The sequence below is a fragment of the Alexandromys fortis genome, unplaced genomic scaffold (genome assembly GCF_014885135.2).
Source record: "Alexandromys fortis isolate MF-2015 unplaced genomic scaffold, M_Fortis_MF-2015_v1.1 scaffold_6, whole genome shotgun sequence".
In the NCBI taxonomy this organism is placed as follows: domain Eukaryota; kingdom Metazoa; phylum Chordata; class Mammalia; order Rodentia; family Cricetidae; genus Alexandromys; species Alexandromys fortis.
In genome coordinates this window covers 26,338,017-26,356,402 of record NW_026067902.1, presented here as the reverse complement: position 1 = coordinate 26,356,402, position 18,386 = coordinate 26,338,017, and the positions used below count along the sequence as shown (strand labels likewise).

Here is an 18,386-nt window from a genome sequence, read left to right as displayed (position 1 = left end):
GGAAATAATGATTCCTGCAAGTTGTCCTACGACCACACACACACACACGCGCGCGCATGCACGCACGAACGCTGGCATTCTGAAACCAAGACAAGGGAAATTAGTAAAGTTGTCCTTTCTCTTTTCTGGTGAGAATGTAGGAAATTAGAATCACCCACTTTGGTTTTTGTTGAAGTTCAAGAATTATCTGTGGATTTTTGCTGAGAAGTACATGTTTTATTTTGTTATCAACAGAACTTGTGAGTCCTCATCACTCTCATCCTGGCCTCTGAACATATGCTGGAGTTAACTCAGAACTCAAGAAGGCATTGAGGCAAACATCCTTAGTTCTGAAGTTAAACACCCCCCCCCTCGTTTTCTTGCTTCAACACCCATTCCGTTTTTACCTTTTCAGTGGGCAGATGGAAGACAAGGTGAACTGAACCCGGCTTATTTTCATAAGCAAAGCCTCCTTCTCCCCTGTGCACTATATATTTGATAAGCGTTTGCAGCTATGGGTTTCAAAGTCCACTCAGTTTCCTGGTGCTTCAACTGCTAGGCTGCTGTACAATGAGTTTTGGGAGGGCTTTAGGGGTTTGCAGGTGACAGGAACTTAGGTGTCTTCCATAGTCCAGAGGGAGACACATATAGAAGCTGAGATAGCGACGTGTCTCCAGTCGGGCTTGGGGGACGTACACCCGCTAAGCGCCGAGGGATGCAGGCGCGCGGGTGACGGTGGCCCACGCAGCCTGGCACGCGCGGACGCCGAGTGCAGCGACGCGCACATCGGTCGCAAGAGGGCGCGAGCTCCACTATGGCGGCTCACCGGCTGGGAAGGAAATAGGTGGTCCGCCTGGGAGATGGGGAAGCTGGGACCAAAGAGCGGCGGAGAGAGGGGGGCCCAGGCTCCCTCGGCAGCCGCGGTGTCGGCACCCCGCCGGGACAAGGGCCCCACCCTGTCTGCGCTCTCAGGGTGGCCGTGGCGTCCGGAAGGTGACTGGGGCGCTCGGCTGCGCGCCCACCTCGCCTCCGGCTTCCAGCCCGAGACCCTCGAAAGGGACGGCCAGGTCCTCGGGGCGCCGCGCTCCGAATGGCACGAGAGGCTGCCGAGAACGCGGAGGAGCGGGGACGCCGGGGCGCCGCAAGCCCCGCCCCGCGGCCGGCGCCCTGACAACGCGAGCGGCCCGGGCGGCGCCGCGGCTCCCCGCCCCTCGGTCGGCACCAGGCGGGGCTGGGACCAGAGCGCCGCCGCTGCCGCCGCCGCACGAGCAGAGCTGCTCTGCAGAGCGGGACCGGGAGCGGGGCCCGGGCCGGGGGTGGAGGGGGGGCCGCGGCCCTCGCTCCACCTTCTCCCATCATGAGCCAAGGAAGTCCTGGGGCCTGGGCCCCCCTCGATCCCACCTCCGGGCCCTCGGCGCCCCCAAACCCGTTCGTGCATGAGTTACACCTCTCCGGCCTCCAGAGGGTTAAGGTAAGGTGTGGGCAGGGGGCGTGCGGAGGACTGGTTGGGATGGGGAGATCGGGTGTTTAGGAGCCGAGGTTGAGATGGGCATGGGGATGAGAGTGGAGGCGGCGGAAAAGCTTTTGGAGAGGGAGTCCGGGGGTGCGCACGTGGGGGCGGCCGGAGGTGGGTGAGGAGCCCTGGTGAAGACGCGAGCTTAGGCGTTAAATAGGCTCAGAAGTATGGAAGAAACGAGTGGGTGAAGAGGGAGGACCGAAGAGGACCCAGGGATAGGAGAGATGGAGGACACTGGGGAATGCGGATTACATCCCTCGGAGGTTGACGGGCTAGGATGGAGCAGGAGGCTACGGAAAGGCCGGGGTGGGGGAAGGGGCGTGCTCAGCATTTCTCTGTGCTTCGACTTAAACGGTTTGGACCCAGAGACTGCGTCCTTGTGCCCTTCCAACACCTCCTCTTTCCGCTACCACCCCCCCCCCATCCGATACACACACGCACACCCTCACTGCAGCACCTACTGGTGGGGGCTGGGAGGCTGGGAGGGGGGTTGGCTACAGGAAGTAGAGGGACGCACCACCCTAGGGTAGCCAGGAGGTGGTGTGGGAAGGAAGTGTCCAAGGTTTCTGTTGTGATCACCTCCCCTGAGGCCGAACCCCCCTCCCCCGAGGGGACCAAGTTTATTTACCTGCTCAATCCTGAGGAGAAGCCTCTGGAGTCACCCTGGCTCTTGGCAACCTTACCTTGCGGAATAGGGCTTAGCGTTACCTAAGGATTGCTGTTCTGCAGTCCTAGGGATTGATTGACCTGAGGCTTGAAAAGTGGGTCTCTGTTTCCAACCATCTTCTCCTTGGGCCCAAAGTGTGGAAAGAGCCCTGCACCGGGTTTGTTTGGCATAGGAGCTACTTATGGAATGGGATGTTGGGGGAGAAAACCTGTCTCTAACCTACATCAAACACAGTGCTGGATACCTTCTCTGCATTCTCTCATTAAATCCTAACAACCATTTCAAGTACTAGATGCATTTTTATGACGTTAACCTTTATAGATGGGGTGGGAGTCAACTGAGAGAGAGAAAATAAGGCACCTCGTGGTATTCATCTTTTATCCTCGTGACCTCACTAGTGTCTTCTTCATCCCACTTGGATCCCTGAGCCCCTCTACACTATCGCCTTCCAAGGTCTTAACTCTGGCCCTGGCTCAGTCCTTGTGGGAGAAGGATGCTGTGGAATGAGCCCTTCCCAGTCCTAAGGGAGATTTTCTCCTGCCCTTCTGCAGTTCTGTCTCCTGGGGGTACTGCTGGCCCCAATCCGAGTGCTTCTAGCTTTTATCGTCCTCTTTCTCCTCTGGCCCTTCGCGTGGCTCCAAGTAGCAGGTCTCACTGAAGAGCAGCTTCAGGAACCAATTACTGGATGGAGGAAGTAAGTGGGACTCAACTCCTAAGACCCTATTCCTCACCCTGTTGGAGGCTCTGCCCGCCCTCCAGGGGCTCTGAATCTGTTAAATGAGCTATCAGCCAAGCCAAGATCTGGTCCTTAGAACCTCACCTCTAAGTAACATGTCCCAAATACTTCAGGTCTATGGCTAACATGTTTTAAGGGGGGAAAAGGGGTATCCTACTGTCCCAGGTGCCTGGGTGGGGGACAGGCTTGATTAAGGGCCAGAACTCCTTCTTCTTCCACTGATCCCCAGCCTTGTCCTGGCAGGACTGTATGCCACAACGGGGTTCTTGGTCTGAGCCGCCTGCTCTTCTTCCTGCTTGGCTTCCTCCGGATCCGTGTTCGGGGACAGAGGGCCTCGCGCCTGGAAGCCCCTGTCCTGGTTGCCGCCCCCCACTCAACTTTCTTTGACCCAATTGTTCTACTCCCCTGTGACCTGCCCAAGGTTGTGTCTCGAGCTGAGAATCTTTCTGTGCCTGTCATTGGAGGTGAGAGAATTCAAGAATTATGGGGCAGGGGTGTGTGTGTGTGTGTCTGGGCCAAAGAAAGTCAGAAATGGAAACACTAGCGAGGACTGGCTTCAAGCGCAGAGAGAAAAATTAGGAGGGATACTGACTCTGACTGTTGGCAGATGAAATGCAAATCCCTGATTGTGTCAAATGATCTCAGACTTCAAGGCTGGGGCCAGAGACAGGTATTAAAAAGACAGCCTACCGATACATAGACGGTAGCAATAAATGAATTGTTGAAATATCTTATACTGTTGAGGAAATAGAGGCTGCCAGATGTCAGTGCCTCAGGGTCAGAACCAAGTGACTCCTCCTTAACCTTCCCGACCCAGCCCTTCTGCGATTCAATCAAGCCATCCTAGTATCCCGGCACGACCCGGCCTCTCGCCGAAGAGTGGTTGAGGAGGTCCGAAGGCGGGCTACCTCGGGAGGCAAGTGGCCTCAGGTGGGTAAGGGCCTCATGACCCCCTCTATCTACGCCTTGTGTGCAGAGCAGCTGCTGTTCCCTCCCCACCTCACTCTGTGCTTTGGGGTTCTTGTCTTGTTTTCCACCCAGGTACTATTCTTTCCCGAAGGCACCTGTTCTAACAAGAAGGCTTTGCTGAAGTTCAAACCCGGTGAGTAAAATGATGGTGGGCGGTAAGGTTGTGGAGGGGAAGGGAGCTCCAGCTTCAGTTGGGGGAGGAGGAGGGTGACGATGGTGACAAGAAACCTCTTATCTAATGCTGACAAGGTGAGTCAGGGAGAAAATTCTTAGTAAAGCAAAACCACCTGCCATTTGGGATTTGTCCCAGACCCTCATGCCATATTGACAACCTCCGTGTACTAACTTCTGCCTTGGGGGTTGGGGGTGGAAACGGGGTTTAGGAGCCTTCATCGCAGGGGTGCCTGTGCAGCCTGTCCTCATCCGATACCCCAACAGTCTGGTGAGTCTCGGTAGAAGAGGGGGGAAGCAGGGAACATGAAGGAAATGAGTGAAAACCGCTGGTGGCATGTTAAGATACGCATCCGGGGGCGGAACGTGAGGTCAGGTCGGGGTCTGTGCTAAAGGTGATTTCCACAAGGAAAAGTCACCTGCCCCTCCCTCTGCTTTTCCCATAGGACACCACCAGCTGGGCGTGGAGGGGTCCTGGCGTGTGAGTTATAGCGTTGTGGGGGGGTAAGGGTGGGGAGTCGGGTCCACCAGAGCATCCCTGGTCTAATCTCCGGAAAGACCACCCTCGTAGGACTGAGAGAGCTCTGGAGGAGATTGCCCTCTGACCTCCCTGTATAACCTGGCAGTCCTTCTAGCTGCTATTACAATTCCTTCTTATTTACTGTCCTGTGTTTGTTTCTTGTTTGGGAAGGGGGTGGTCCCTTCTGGAGCACCCATATCACGAGGCATACCTCTTCCCTTTTCCTTGATACCCAGATTTCCCTTGCCTGCCGCTTTTCCCCTGGTGTGTTCCTGCAGCTTTTCTCTCTCCCCATCATCTTTGTGGCCCTTCTCAGCCTCCTAGTTAACTGGAGCTAGGGGTGCCTTTTTTAGTCACAGCCTCATATGAGGGTAGTTAAAGAGTGCTAAACACCCATCTCTCTTCTCTTAGACTCAAAGTTCTCTGGCTCACAGCCTCACAGCCCTGCAGCATCGTGGAAGTAGAGGTATGCCCCGCCCTCCCTGAGTGGGGTGGGGAAAACAGAGTAGCAGTGACGGCGCCTCCTTTCCAGGTCCTGATGAGAGCCGTACCTGTGTTTCAGTTCTTGCCAGTGTATCAGCCCAGCCCTGAGGAGAGTAAGGACCCCACCCTTTATGCTAACAATGTGCAGAGAGTCATGGCACAGTGAGTATTGCAAGTATTTCCTGGTGTTCCACAAAGTATTTCCTGGAGCAATTACGCAGAGCGTAAGAACCACAGAAGGGGCAGGAGGTTTTGCAGCCTTGCAGCCGGGATAAGGGATAGTGGGGAAGGGCTGTGTGACAGCTGAGACTAAGGAGGGAAAAGATGACGGAAACTGACCATTTCATCAGACAGAGTGTCATGAAACCTCGGGACTTTCTTCTCATGCCTTCCCCCTTCATCTCCATCTCTCCGTCCTATAGGGCCCTGGGCATTCCAGCCACTGAATGTGAGTTTGTGGGGAGCTTGCCTGTGATTGTGGTGGGCCAGCTGAAGGTAGCATTGGAGCCACGGCTCTGGGAACTGGGAAAGGTGCTACAGAAGGCTGGGTAAGTTACCTTGAAGATGAGGGTGTGAGCAGTGCCCCAGACAGAGAAAATTAGGAAGGGAAAATAAGGAAAAGAGGAAGTGCCATGCTGGATTTGATCCTCAGTATAAGGGATTGGGGGGGGGACCCACCGCAGCTGAGCCCACACTAGGAGCCTCGTGCTGGGGACAAGATTGTGCATGGCGTATCCAGAACGGCTGAGTCAGCTCACTGCTGTCAACAATTCCACCGTAGGCTGTCCCCTGGTTGTGTGGACACAGGAGCAGAGCCAGGCCGGAGTCGAATGATAAGCCAAGAGGCGTTTGCCCAGCAGCTACAGCTCTCTGATCCTCAGACAGTGGCTGGTGCCTTCAGCTACTTCCAACAGGTAATGGGCGAGAACCCAGAACACAATGGATGGCTTGCCCTCAGAACCAACCAGCCCAGGTTTTAGAGATGATGTTCCGGTGAGCAGGGCAGTTTTGGCAAACTATATTTCCATCAAATCGTAATTCTAGTTTGCTTGATTGCAAGTCTATTTGCATAGTCTAAGACCCCTCGTAGATGGCTGGCTACAAGATGTATTGGGACATACTTTTTTTTTTTTTTTTTTTTTTTTTTTTTTGGCTGTTTCCAGAGCATAGAGGGAACAATGTTGTAGTTATAGAACGAGGAACAAAAGACAGACTCCCTCAGGGAAGTCTAGAGCCTGGAGCCACTTTAGAGATTGGCAAAGATGGGGAATCAGGACCGTGTGGGGCACTGGATGAAGATCTTCACTGAAGGGTCGTGAAGGTTAGGTGAAGGGAGAAGGTTGAGAAGAAACTGGTTAGGTTAAACAGTTGAGAATTTAGACCCACAGTTGCTGCAATACAGAGGCCCGTTCTTTTCCAATATCCTGTGGCCTTCCCAGAGGATTCCTGAACTAACTCAAGAATTTTGGCAAAATGTATTTCCAGAAATCTAACCAAGTATCCAGACAAATTTACAATTCGAGTTTGTTTGTTTGTTTGTTCTTGGTTTTTTTCAAGACAGGAATTCTCTATGTAACAGCCCTGGCTGCCCTGGAACTAGCTCTGTAGACCAGGCAGACCTCAAACTCACAGAGATCCACCTGCCCCTGCCTCCCAAGTGCTGGGATTAAAGGCGCGCATCACCACTGCCCGGCTTGTATTTTCTTTTTAAGTGCTAAGAATAGACTCAGATTTTTCTGCTAGGCAGGTGCTCTTTAGACTTTAGCTATACCCCCAGCCTCTCAAAGAGCTTTGTTTGTGCTAAGACACAGACTATGGGTCTCAACATTGAGAAGACAGAGGCAAAAGGATCAAACATTTAAGGCCAGCCTAGGTGATATAGACAGGCACTGTCTCAATTTAAAAATAATAATAATAAACATTTTAAGCATTGAGCATATGTGGATTCTTAGATTGGGGAAGACTGTCCACATCTCAGCCAACATGCCCCCCATATCCCTGGCATAGCATCTGTTTTGATTTTTTGCTTAAAAAAAAAATTAGGCCTGTGGCCCCCTTTCCATCGCTGGACCAGTTCTCCCAGGTAGGCGGAGTCAGAGGAAAACCAGTTTGTCTGGCTTGGAAACCAGGGTTGCTCTCCTGTGGTCTGTGAGAACTCCTGAGGATTCCCTGCCATCCCTAGACCTCTGTGGGAGGGCTTGGTGGATTGGTGTAGCTTCCGGAAGGAAGCATACAGCCCAAGAACTTAAGGAGTTCTGGGGAGTATGGTGCTCAGTTCTGAGCAGAGTGACCACAATCCTCATTTCTAAGCCTGGCGAAGAGAAACCAAAGTCCAGAGGGCAGGAGGAAGATGCACGGTCCCCGTGTTGCTCTGGTTTTTCACCCTCCAGGATGCCAAGGGTTTGGTGGACTTCCGAAACGTGGCCCTTGCACTAGCAGCCCTGGATGGAGGCAGGAGCCTGGAGGAGCTGATTCGCCTGGCCTTTGAGGTACTTCTGAGGGACTGTGGGGACAGCTGTCAACCTTTACCCCACAGTTCATCCCAGGAGGGTGGTATACTGTCCTCTTCTCATTGGCTTCCTCTTCCCCCAGGCGGAAGAAAAGGAGACTTTGTGTTCTTCTTTTGGGAGATCACTTAAATACCTTGGGGAGTGGTCCTGACCCCATCCCCAGGGAGGGGTCAGGACCTGGCCTGCTGGGATTTGGAGTCCAGACCAGGCCTGGGGGCTAGGATAGTTGCGAGGGACTGAGGCCTACGCTCCCAACTTGACAGTCAGTGCCCGGGCGTGCCACACTACCTAAAGCTGCCTATCTTGCGGTATCTCCTACTGAGGCCTAGCCGGACAGAAGGCAGAAGTGTTTTACAGTTACCCTGAAAGAAAGGGCACTAGAGGTCCAAGAGGGCTTATATACAGCACTCTTGGGAGAAGAGCTCGTCAGGAGGCTTTCCAGGCGGCACGAGGCAATGCCTGGAGGAGAAAACTTGACAGGCTTCTCTTTCTGTCCCAAGCTCTTTGCTGAAGAAGAGGCAGACGGACCTGGCCGCCTGCTATACAAAGAGGGCTTCAGCACCATCCTGCACCTGTTGCTGGGTTCGCCCCGCCCTGCTGCCACGACTTTGCATGCTGAGCTGTGCCAGCCTGGAGGCAGCCAAGGCCTCTCCCTCTGTGAGTCACAGGCGCCAGGAGTACCATCAGCACCAGGATATATGCTCTGAGCACTGAGCTGACAGAGAAAGGGCTAGGGACATTAGGAAGCAGACCCTCTAGGAGGCAAAGCGGGTGGGAAACAAAACAGGCAAGTGAGAAAAAGTGATGTAAGACTGGATTTGAGAAGACAGATTAGCGGGGCTGGGTTTACCAGTTCTGTGGAAAGGGAAGGGAGAGGGGTCCTTTTCACGTGCTTAGGTGGTTTTGCTGTTCCGTTTCCTGCTCTTCCCATCCAGGTCAGTTCCAGAACTTCTCCCTCCACGACCCTCTGTACGGAAAGCTTTTCAGTACCTACCTACGCCCCCCGCACAAGCCTCGGAGCACCTCCCAGATACCAAATGCCTCATCCCCAAGCAGCCCCACTGCCCTGGCCAACGGGACTGTGCAAGCCCCCAAGCAGAAGGATGACTGAGCGCCTCAGCCTCCCACTCTCTCCTCAGCCTCCCACTCCAGCCCTACTCTCAGGACAGCGCCAGAGGCCTCTCCTCTGCCTCAACCCCATCTCTGCTCCTGATTTTTTTTTTTTTGTTATTGGTTTTTTTTTTTTTTAAGTTTATTTTAATTTTTTGTTTGGTGGGGTTTTTTGTAAAAGACTATTTTATATATAAATATAAATATATATCTATTAAAAAAATGAAGCTCGGTCCCACGAATGCAGTCATTAGTTGTGAAGGAAATAGATGGATGGTCAGCTGCCAGATTTCCATTGGAATTTTTTTTTTTTAAAAAAAAACTACAGATTGATCTTGGGCACACCTGAATTTTCTCACTCACAAGCGGACTGTGGTATTTCCTTCATGGAAAGCATACAGTGATTTTGTATTCTTCCCATGCTGTTAGCCCCCTACTAAATGTGCACGTTTTAATAGACTCCTTCGTGAACATCTTTTTCATCCCATTCCCTCATGCTCTGTCCTCATTAAAGATGGAAATATTGCTTCCTGCCATTCCATATTTAACAGTCCCACTGAGAGTTTATCCCATCACACATATTTGGAGACCTGTGTCAGTAAGATCGTCTTCTCCAGGTCACAGCAACCACACGGAGCCGCGGACGTATACATCCCTCCTGTCCAGCCTTTAAAGGAACAAAGGTCCCCCCACCTCAGGGTACTGTCTTGACACAAATATGTAAAAATTAATTTGATTTAGGAAATCAGGTCTTTGATAGCTGACAGAAACAAAAAGCATCTTTTCCCACCTTCAAGGAGGCCTACAGTAATATAGGATGTCCAGACAAGACCTGCCAACGCCAAGTTTAGGCTTGGGAAGAGGAGAGCGGTCTACTGCTTTGGAACATAACTGGTCGTCAAAGTCATTCTCAGCAAAACACTGCAGGGAATCTGCAGAATCTACCTTTATTGTAAAACTCTGTTCTATGTAACAGCCAAGGTGCTCATGCAGAAGAGCACACAGAGAACAATTTCCAAACAAAAACAAACGCTTTTCCATATAACTTCCCAAAGCCCTTTCCCTCCCACTGATGGGGGCTCCTACAACCCAGCAGTCTGGTCTTTTGCCCCAGGGTTTTCAGCTTCTTGCACAAGAACAAAACATTGAGACAGGGCTGCTTCCCCACGAGGGAGCAACAGCCGTAAAATATACTCCGGAGCGCCCACCTTTGGGTGCTGCTAGGTGCTGCAGGATGGCCCTCAGCTTCCTACTGGCTGCGACGTCGTTTCTTCCTTTTGCTCGTGGCAAAACCGTCATGCCGCCTTTTACGGATCTGTGGGAGCTGCATTATTCCCAGAGCAAGGGGTTTCTGCCCAGAACTACCAGGCTGGGGTCTCTCTACAGCAGTAGCTGGACTCCCAACTAGGGCTTCCTTCCCTGGTGTGTGGAAAGAGGATGAAGGCTGGTCAAGGTCATCTACTCTAGCAGATGTGTAGGATATTTTTTGGACTCCCTGACTTCCAGAGACATGAAAAGTACTAAGGGGAGGCCCTCCTGAAGAGATGCTAAGTTTTGAAGCCAAAAGGTAGGCAAAGTTAGAGAGTTCTTTGTCTTCTTCCTCCTCTTTCTCACTTCCTTTGGCCCTATCTGCTGAGCTGCCTGTCTCTCTACTAGAGATGTCTCTCAGAACCAAAGCATCCCTGGTTCCCCCTCTAGGGGAAGTACTTCCCAGACCCTGGTGAGATGTTGGTTTGGTGGTCTCGAGTGGATAAGATTCTTGACTACCTTGTAAGGGAACAAGGGCCACAGGTTTGGAGGAAGCAGTATCTTCCCTGCCCTCTCCTTGGAGGTTACAAGAATTAAAACTTGATGAGCAGCAATCCCTGCTGATCCCTGGTTGGGGGCCATCGTCACTTCTAACATCTAATATGTTAACATGTTCTATGTTTTCCAACAGAGGAAACAGTAGGTTATCTCTGCTCTCTGCCTCTGGGCTAGCCTGGGGGAAAGAAGTATCCTGGGTCCCAAGAATAAGGAGATTGTCTTGGCATGTGGGTATCAGGGTGTTTCTGGAAGCCCCCAGTGTGGAGGTGTCAAATGTTTCCAGCAGTGGGGAGCAACCTTCAGCCCAGAGGTCACTGAGATCAGGTATGATCTCAGGGCTCAGCTCTCGATGTTCTTTAGACATCACGGCTGGGCCACTGACTGTCAGGGACCCTGGCAAGCTGCAGGAAGTTTTCTTTTCTAGGACAGCGGGCGCATCTGTGCCTCCACGGGGAACCACAGTGTTCCCCACACCCTCCGGCACTGTGGTTTTTCTAGGACTTGGAGAAACACCATTTCTAGAGCTCAGTGTCTGGTCCTCCCTTATGCATGCCCAGTCTTGGGTGCTATCAATGACCCTTTCTATCTGTAAGGGGAACTCTAAGTGTACGGCATCCATGTCGCTGTTCAGCCACAGTCCTGGGCTGAGGGAAACGCTATCCAGGTTGCCTGCTGCTCCAGGGCAATGGTTCTGATCATCACTCTGAACTATGGCAGGGCCTCTGTCGCCTCCCCACATGGCTCTTGAAGAGCCTTCCTGGGACACTGCTGAAGGGTCTCTCCCTTGAGTAAGCACCCCAACTCCCTGAATCTGTTGTCTTAACTGCAACCCCAAGGCCTGACTTTCTAACTCAAGTCCTTGCAGAGGAGCTGGCTCTGTAAGTCCAACATCCAAATTGGAGGCTCTCATGGGCTGGGGACCTTCTTGCCAGCAAAAAGGTAAAGACTCTGGATTCCCATCTGCTACTGGGTAGTTCCCAGAGGACCCAGGACCTCCCAGGTGACCTTCGTGATGTTCAGAGAACTGTTTTATAACCTTCCCAGACCCTTTTCTCCCCACACCCAAGGGTACTTGCATTCCCAGTGAAGCTGTAAGTTCTAGCTGCAGGTCCAAGCTGCTGGAGGGCAGCAGAGTGTTTCCATCTTCATGAACACCCCTTGGACCACCTAGGGCTTGTTCCTGCCCACCATACATTTCTCTTGCCTGCTTGCCTGGAGAAGCAAATTTTCCAATGTGAACAGTGCCCGCAGGCCCCTGAAGGCCAGGTGAGGACCGAAGCCTCCGACCCCCATCTTCATCTTCATCAGAAACAGAAGGACTTGAGTCTGACTGAGCTCCACTGCAACTTGGAGGGGCCTGTGCATCTTCTTCCTCCAAGGCCGAGAGTCGTTTCTGGACCAGCTGTAAGGGAATAGACAAATGCCGGTTCTAGACATGGTTAGGAAAAGAGGTGGCTGAGTGGGTGAAAGGAGATGACAGATAGACAATGTGGGGAAGGAACGTAAGTGCTTAAATGATGGTATCAAAGATAGGTACTGTAGCTTATTCCACTCTGGAGTCTTATTCCCCTGATGTGAGTCTTTCCTCTCCTGTATACTTCGTTCACATGATCCCCTCCCTGCTTGTTCTAGACCCAGAGCTCAACCCTAAATTCTCTAAAAACAGAATTAGGATATCAAAGGGTTATACAGAATCAGGCAGGTTCCTTTCCCTGGTGTTTTATGCCTCCCAAGTTTACCTGGACAAGTGTAAGTCCTTCTTCTTGCTCTAGCTCCTCAGTTAAAGCCAAAGGATCTCTCTGCTCCTCTGGGGACAGCAGATCTGCCAGAAATTGAGGGTGAATGACCGCCTCCACCTGGGAAACAGAGAGAAGAGTGGTGTGGACCTTGATATGAAGTGACCTGTAAGCCCAGTTGCTCTAGAGACAAAGCTATGAGGCCCATACCCCCACTTCCACCCTGGAGTTTATAGTAGACCGTGATACATGTATACATGTATACCCATTTTCAAATTATAGAACAGAACCTCCTGCCATAGGCAGAATCCCAGATGGCTGGGGCCCCATAGTGCCCAACCCCCAAATATCTATTAAAAATTAGCCATGTAGCTGGCCAACACACATCTTTAATCCCAGCATTAAAGGCAGGTGGACTTTTGTGATTTCGGGGCCAGCCTGGTCTACAGAGCGAGTTCCAGGACAGCTAGGGATACACACAGAGAAACCCTGTCTCAAAAAGAAGAAAAAGGAGGAGGAGGAGGAGGAGGAGAAGAAGAAAATTAGCTATGTAGACTCCGCTCACCTTGGAGACAAAGACTTCCTGAGAACATAGTTCATCAATATAGTTCAGAAGACTTAGATCTGGATACATCCCTGCATCCTCCAGCTGCCCCTCTTCATCCTCTGCCTTCCCAGTATCCAAGTGGCTCCCCATCAGCCCTTCCATGATGTCAATATATTCTTGCACAGCTTCTGGTGGGGCCTCTTTGGGTGCCTCAGGAAGCGGAGGCCTTTGGGTTTTGCGCTGCCGCCGGCGGGGAGCCCGTGTCTTCGAGGCTGCCTTCTTGGGGATGTACACTGAGGGAAGAGATGGGGGTGTGCGAAAGCTTTGGTATCTACTTCCAGTAATGCTTGAAAGGGAAGAAATCTGGGTAGAAAAATAATGTTTCCAGAATAGGATCAAGCTTTGGGGGAGAAAAATGGAAAAGCTGGAGGGTCAGTTAGAAACCTTTCCACACACCTTGACATTCCTAGAAACTGCCTGACCCCACCCCCATTGCTTAGGTTGATAAAGTATAGGGCTCATGTGCATCTTAATGAGAGAGTATTAGTTTATTTGGCCAAGATCAATAGCTAATTCAAGACAAAAGGGATCAAGACCCAGCTTCCTATAGGGCATTCTATTTGGCTCATAAAATGTCACTTCCGGGCAAGAACGTCTCAGAAGCAAAAAAACAATGCCTTTCCTCACCCTCCTCTGGATTGTGGGTAGCCTTACCTGGCTGCTGGCAGGCCTCAGGGACCAGGGGCCCTGGATCAAGTTTCAAAGGGGTTCCAGGGGCCAGCCCCTGGGACCCATTCATCAGCTGTGCATTCTGTATCTGCATCTCTTCCTCGGCCTCAAACTCCATGAACCTGCAGAGGGTAAAGAAGGCACAGGTTGTGCTGAGCAGGAGACCTAGCTCACCCGCAACCCAGACACCAGGCAGCATCCACAATCATCCTCATTCTGGCTGAACACTGTTGAAGCTGTGTCAGCCAGGGGAAGTTGCTCACAGGTAGCCTAATGGCAATGCTGGGGAATAGCATCACATTGTCCCTTCCCCTTGGACAGTCACTGATTAAGGAAACTGCTGGTACAGAGCTTGGACGATTGTCCAGGACAAAGTGGCGACAGACACTCCTGTGTCATATCTATCTCACCCACTGCCTTGGATTCACCACTACTTAATATAAGCTCGATGAACTCAGTCTGGCCCGTGCAACGGTCTAGAGGTACACTCTAAAGGGTCGCTCTTTATGGCCTCATCTGGCAGAATTCGAGAAGCAGAGCCCACCAGAGTGCAAAGTTTGGAACAGGCCCTGAGGGGCAAACCTAGGAAGTCAAAGGTTCAGATTCAGGGAATAGTAAAAGGTACACTTAGAAGAAAAGATTCTCTCCCCCACTGTTGTTGTGACAGAAGTGTTCACTGTGTTGCCCAGGCTGGCCTTGGATGGCCTTGGATGGATCATAAAAGCATAAAAGGAAAAGGGATTCTGAAGTTGTACATGGACAGCCACTTGCCATCTGCTGAGGTCCGGAGGCGGCAGAGCTGTCACGAGCAGACAGGATAGAATAACCCCAAAGCCCAGGTGGGAGAAACAGCAAGGATCCAGGAGACCCTTGTCTAGCCTGCAGCCCTACTGTGACACTCCCTTCTTCATTTTAAAATTCATTCGTGTGTGTGCATGTGTGTGTGTGTGTGTGTGTGTGTGTGTGTGTGTGTGTAGCATGCACGTGCGAACCTCAGAGGACAGCTTTTGAGGCCCACTTCTCTCCTTCCTTCATGTGGGTCCTGAGGCTCAGACTCAGGTGGTCAGGCTTGCCGGTGGGGCACCTTTGCCAGCTGACCCTCCTGACAACCCACTCTGACACACACACACACACACACACACACACACACACACACACACCTGTCCCTGCGGCCCTACCACTCGCTCACTCCCCTGCCCCTGCAGGGTGAATGAGGGTTCATCAGACTCACTTCTCTGCCATCTCATAAAAGATCATCCGGTCAAAGTTGCTGGTTCGCTCCCACTCCTGCAGAGCCCTCGGCAGTCCCTCCTCCAGGGTCATAGTAGGCTTCAGTCGGGCCAAGGAACGAAGCACTGGGCTAGAACCCCCATTAGGTCAGACACGTTGCCAAAGTGTGCCCTGCACCTCTCCTGATGCCCACCTCAGTCCCTATCCCCCTTCCTTCACCAATTCTAGCCTGCCCCTGTCATGTTCCGGTTTAAGGAAATGTCCAGATTCCACAGCCTCCCTGCCGGGTGTCTGCCGTTCTTGCTGCCCTTCCCACCAAGATCTGCAAATCACACAGAATCAAATGATTCTCCTCCTGCCCTTTTGAAAAAAAAACCAGGGCACCCACCTTTAATTCTCATGGTGCTAGCGCTTACTGGACACTAAGAAGGAAACACTGGGGTTTGTAAATGAACGCTATTAATTGTAAAGTGGATTTAACCCTGTCTGGCGCCTCTTAAATTGTCAGACTTATTTCACAAACCCAACACGAGCCTCTAATTAAAACATGTGTTGTAGTAGTTTTGGGGTTTTGGTTTAGGGATTAGGTTTTTTTTTTTCTTTGTCTCCAGAATGTCATCATAGATCTTCAAATAGAATATTGGACCGTTACTTCTGGAACGCTCCAGAGGAAATCAAGAATGCAGACTAAAAATAAGAATGTCATTTTTGCCTTTCTGGCTTCTCTTTAAGTCCTTAAACATGGTGTATCAGATTCATCTGGGGAGACTAGCTGTAATGGTGGACTGTAGAGTGCCAGCTTCCCAGGACTGAGCATCTAATCAGCTTCCCAGCTGACTGGGTCTGGAGGATGCCTGGCATAAGATCCTACCCATCAGACTGAAGCATGGGGAACAGGAGCTGGCCAGAAACCAAAGGGGATGGGTCCTAACCAAACCTCGAGAGCTCATGCTGGTTCTAGAATTAGAAATCCTTCACTAGGTCCCGAGAGAGAACTCAGAGCTATCTTAAGAAACCAAGAACTCCGCAGTGATGTTTATTAAGGACTTTGGGAGTGGTCTTTTGATCACTTATTCCAAAGTCCAGTTGAAGGAGTTCTTCCACTAGAAAGGAACTTGCTTTTTTTTTTTTTCAAAGTCTGGTAAAACAGTTTTTACTCCATGGTCTGCTTGGGAAGAAGAGAAAAAAATCTCCCAGATGACTAATGGTTGATGTATAAACAAAAAAGACAGCCTGTAACTCCTGACTTCTTGTCTAAACATACATGCACTCAAAAGGAGGGATATTTTGGCCTTATGTGGGCTCCCTTCCTCATTAAGATTGACTTTTTACAGTAATAATAAAAGAGCTACCATTTAAATGATTGATTTTGTATGCCAGGCACTTTGCCAAGCACCTTTAATCTGATCAACCTTTGGAGATAGGGACAATTACCCCTTTTCTGGTGAGGAAATTGAGGGCAAAGGTGTTAAATGTCCCTGTTCCAGCTCACAAATCTAGTGTGTGTGGAGCCAACAGTTCTCCATACCCTTCCTAGTTCACTTTGACTCCTGAGTAAGATAAGGTTCACACACGCTAAGGTCTTGGTCTGGCCCAGTGCCATCTTCCCTATCCCACAGGAATGAGTCAGGGCCCAGCCCACCTCATCCTAGGTCATCTGTGCCAGAGGGCAGGGTGGGCCCTGACATTTGGTGTCAGGGATCTACATGACAGTCTCTGCTTTCTGCTTTATGGCAGGAAGACTTGCCATCTTCTCGTGTGTAAATGACAACTTCCCTAAAATGTTTATCTGACGTCACAAAGTTGTAGGTGTTCTTTGAAAGGTACCTGAGCGTTTCTTCTAAGCTAGGAAGAATGTAGCAGTGCTTGTAATTCTCTCTTAACAGCATCTTCTCACCCTTACAACTGCCTTCAAGAATTCTGGAGTAACCGATACCCCTGTGTCTATCCCAGAGTCCTCTCTCAAAGCCCTAGGTGCATTAGTTTTGGGTGCCCACCCCCACTTACATAAGAAAGCAGGAAAGAGCTTCTGCATCTGGACTCTGGGATAGGTGAGTCCGGGCCAAGACTTTGTAGCGTTGCCAGCGACGATAGTTCTCATAAACACCCTTGGAAGCATAGGCAAGGTCACCTTGAGAGGGCTTCCGGGTAGCCACTGGACCTCCTTCCATGGTTGCAGCTTGTGTTCCTGGCCAAGACTTTTCCAGGGGCACAATGGGAGCCAGTTGGGCAGCTGATGGTAGAGCCTGCAGAGGTAGCCCTGTGGGGCCCTCCTGGCTCACTCTAACAGCCACAGCAGGCAGAATGGTCTTCACATTAGAGGCTGTCACGTACCGAGGAGGAGGACCCTCCTGGCCCCCACAGGGAGTACCTGAGGTAATCCAGTTTAGGGCTGTCTGAGTAACTATAAGATTCTGAGTTTGAGAGGGCTCAGCTGGCCCCACTTCTGCCTTGACTTTGACAATGACCTGGCCAGTTCCGGCCACACTGGGGCCAGAGCCTCCTTCTCCTGTCATCAACAGTGGACTGGGAAAGGCAGACAGTAGTAGAGGATTGCCCGGAGAGAATGCAGAAGGTATGGGGGGCTGTGGTGATGGCTCCCAGAGGGGTTGGTCTGGTGGAACGGGAGTAGCGGGGGCAAAAGGAAGCACAGGGAAAGGGGGCAGGCCAGCACCAGGTTTCATGGCCATATCGGGTCCTGGTAATGGAGAGGCTGTTGAGACAAATAAGACAAGGGGGAAGGAAGGAGACCAGAAGTTAGGCCATACAACTTCCTTTTAGTCCCTACGGGGTCAGAGCTATGACTCTTAACATATGAAGGAGAGGGTATGGACGGGTGTATTTGTAAATGTCTCCCAAGCAGTTCTTCACCCCTGAGTTACCAGGCTAAAGAAGCTGCTCCCTCTCAATAAGACACATAGACCTGCATCTCCCAAGAAGAGCAAGCTCAAGCTGTCATTGCCTCTAAGCTTTTCTCAAAATTCTCCTGTAGCCCTCCCCTGCCAGCTCCACAGTCAATCAGGAAGTGAAATAGGACTGACACCTGTCCTGCAAGAAAACTGTCTGCAGGAAGGCTGAGTGCAGGGAAAGTTCCAGACTCCTGAAAAGCACCCATGGAGTCCTTGAGGGGGAGGCTGTCTCAGAAACATTGGTCCATCTTCTCCTTCTTTTCCTATTCCTCTTGCTCCTAATAATCTCCTCACCTCAAACAAAAGAAGTTGCAGTTTATGAACAGGCACAATGACTCTAGGCTCGTGAAGCTCATTTCTCTAAAAATAATGCCACCGACATACATGGACCTCTCCTAACCCCACCTACTCCCACGAGACAGAAGCCACCTGCTCCCAGCTGCTCTGTCGTGCAGGTGCACAGCCACCGAAGCACAGTTCCCAGGACAGGGTAGGGGAGCCTGGATCCTTGCTTTCCAGAAGCTTCATTATGCAACAGCCTGGACTAGCTGGGAAGGATTAGATAAGGACCCGGAAATGGTGAGGGAAGGGCATGGAGGAAGGGAGAATTCCAGTGCCCCAGTAACTGCTGGACAAGTTGAAATTTGGCAGTAGGGAAATCTTAGCTGTGGTCCAGCTTCTTAAGTGCTAGAAGTTTATTTATTTATTTGTTTGTTTATTTATTTATTTATTTATTTATTTATTTATTTATTTATTTATTTTTTCGAG

General features: G+C 51.1%; 2 protein-coding genes across 2 annotated transcripts in view; one reads left to right on the top strand and one right to left on the bottom strand.

The window, feature by feature from the left end:
* Nucleotides 1–896: 896 nt before the first annotated feature.
* Nucleotides 897–8,694, top strand: Lpcat4 (lysophosphatidylcholine acyltransferase 4). The gene is made up of 14 exons (XM_050134450.1): nt 897–1,450; nt 2,714–2,856; nt 3,142–3,362; nt 3,716–3,828; nt 3,940–4,000; nt 4,251–4,309; nt 4,485–4,519; nt 4,970–5,024; nt 5,121–5,203; nt 5,464–5,589; nt 5,823–5,955; nt 7,432–7,530; nt 8,052–8,208; nt 8,487–8,694. The coding sequence occupies exons 1-14, from the start codon at nt 1,337–1,339 to the stop codon at nt 8,660–8,662; spliced, it is 1,575 nt and encodes a 524-aa protein (XP_049990407.1). The 5' UTR covers nt 897–1,336; the 3' UTR covers nt 8,663–8,694.
* A 1,216-nt stretch (nt 8,695–9,910) lies between these two features.
* The window catches only part of Nutm1 (NUT midline carcinoma family member 1), a 10,812-nt gene continuing 2,336 nt past the window's right edge, over nt 9,911–18,386 (bottom strand). Inside the window, exons 2-7 of the mRNA XM_050134269.1 lie at nt 16,717–17,422; nt 14,711–14,839; nt 13,465–13,601; nt 12,769–13,043; nt 12,207–12,323; nt 9,911–11,869 (exon numbers count right to left, since the gene is read on the bottom strand). Coding sequence (XP_049990226.1) covers nt 9,911–11,869; nt 12,207–12,323; nt 12,769–13,043; nt 13,465–13,601; nt 14,711–14,839; nt 16,717–17,422 — 3,323 coding nt within the window. The remainder of the gene's footprint in view (nt 11,870–12,206; nt 12,324–12,768; nt 13,044–13,464; nt 13,602–14,710; nt 14,840–16,716; nt 17,423–18,386) is intronic.

Bases quoted from the DNA above. Each gene is read 5' to 3' on its own strand.
- Lpcat4 (XM_050134450.1), top strand. From the start codon at position 1,337: ATGAGCCAAGGAAGTCCTGGGGCCTGGGCCCCCCTCGATCCCACCTCC. The intron at 4,310-4,484 runs GTGAGTCTCGGT...CTTTTCCCATAG, and splicing joins TCCGATACCCCAACAGTCTG to GACACCACCAGCTGGGCGTG. The intron at 5,590-5,822 runs GTAAGTTACCTT...ATTCCACCGTAG, and splicing joins AAGGTGCTACAGAAGGCTGG to GCTGTCCCCTGGTTGTGTGG.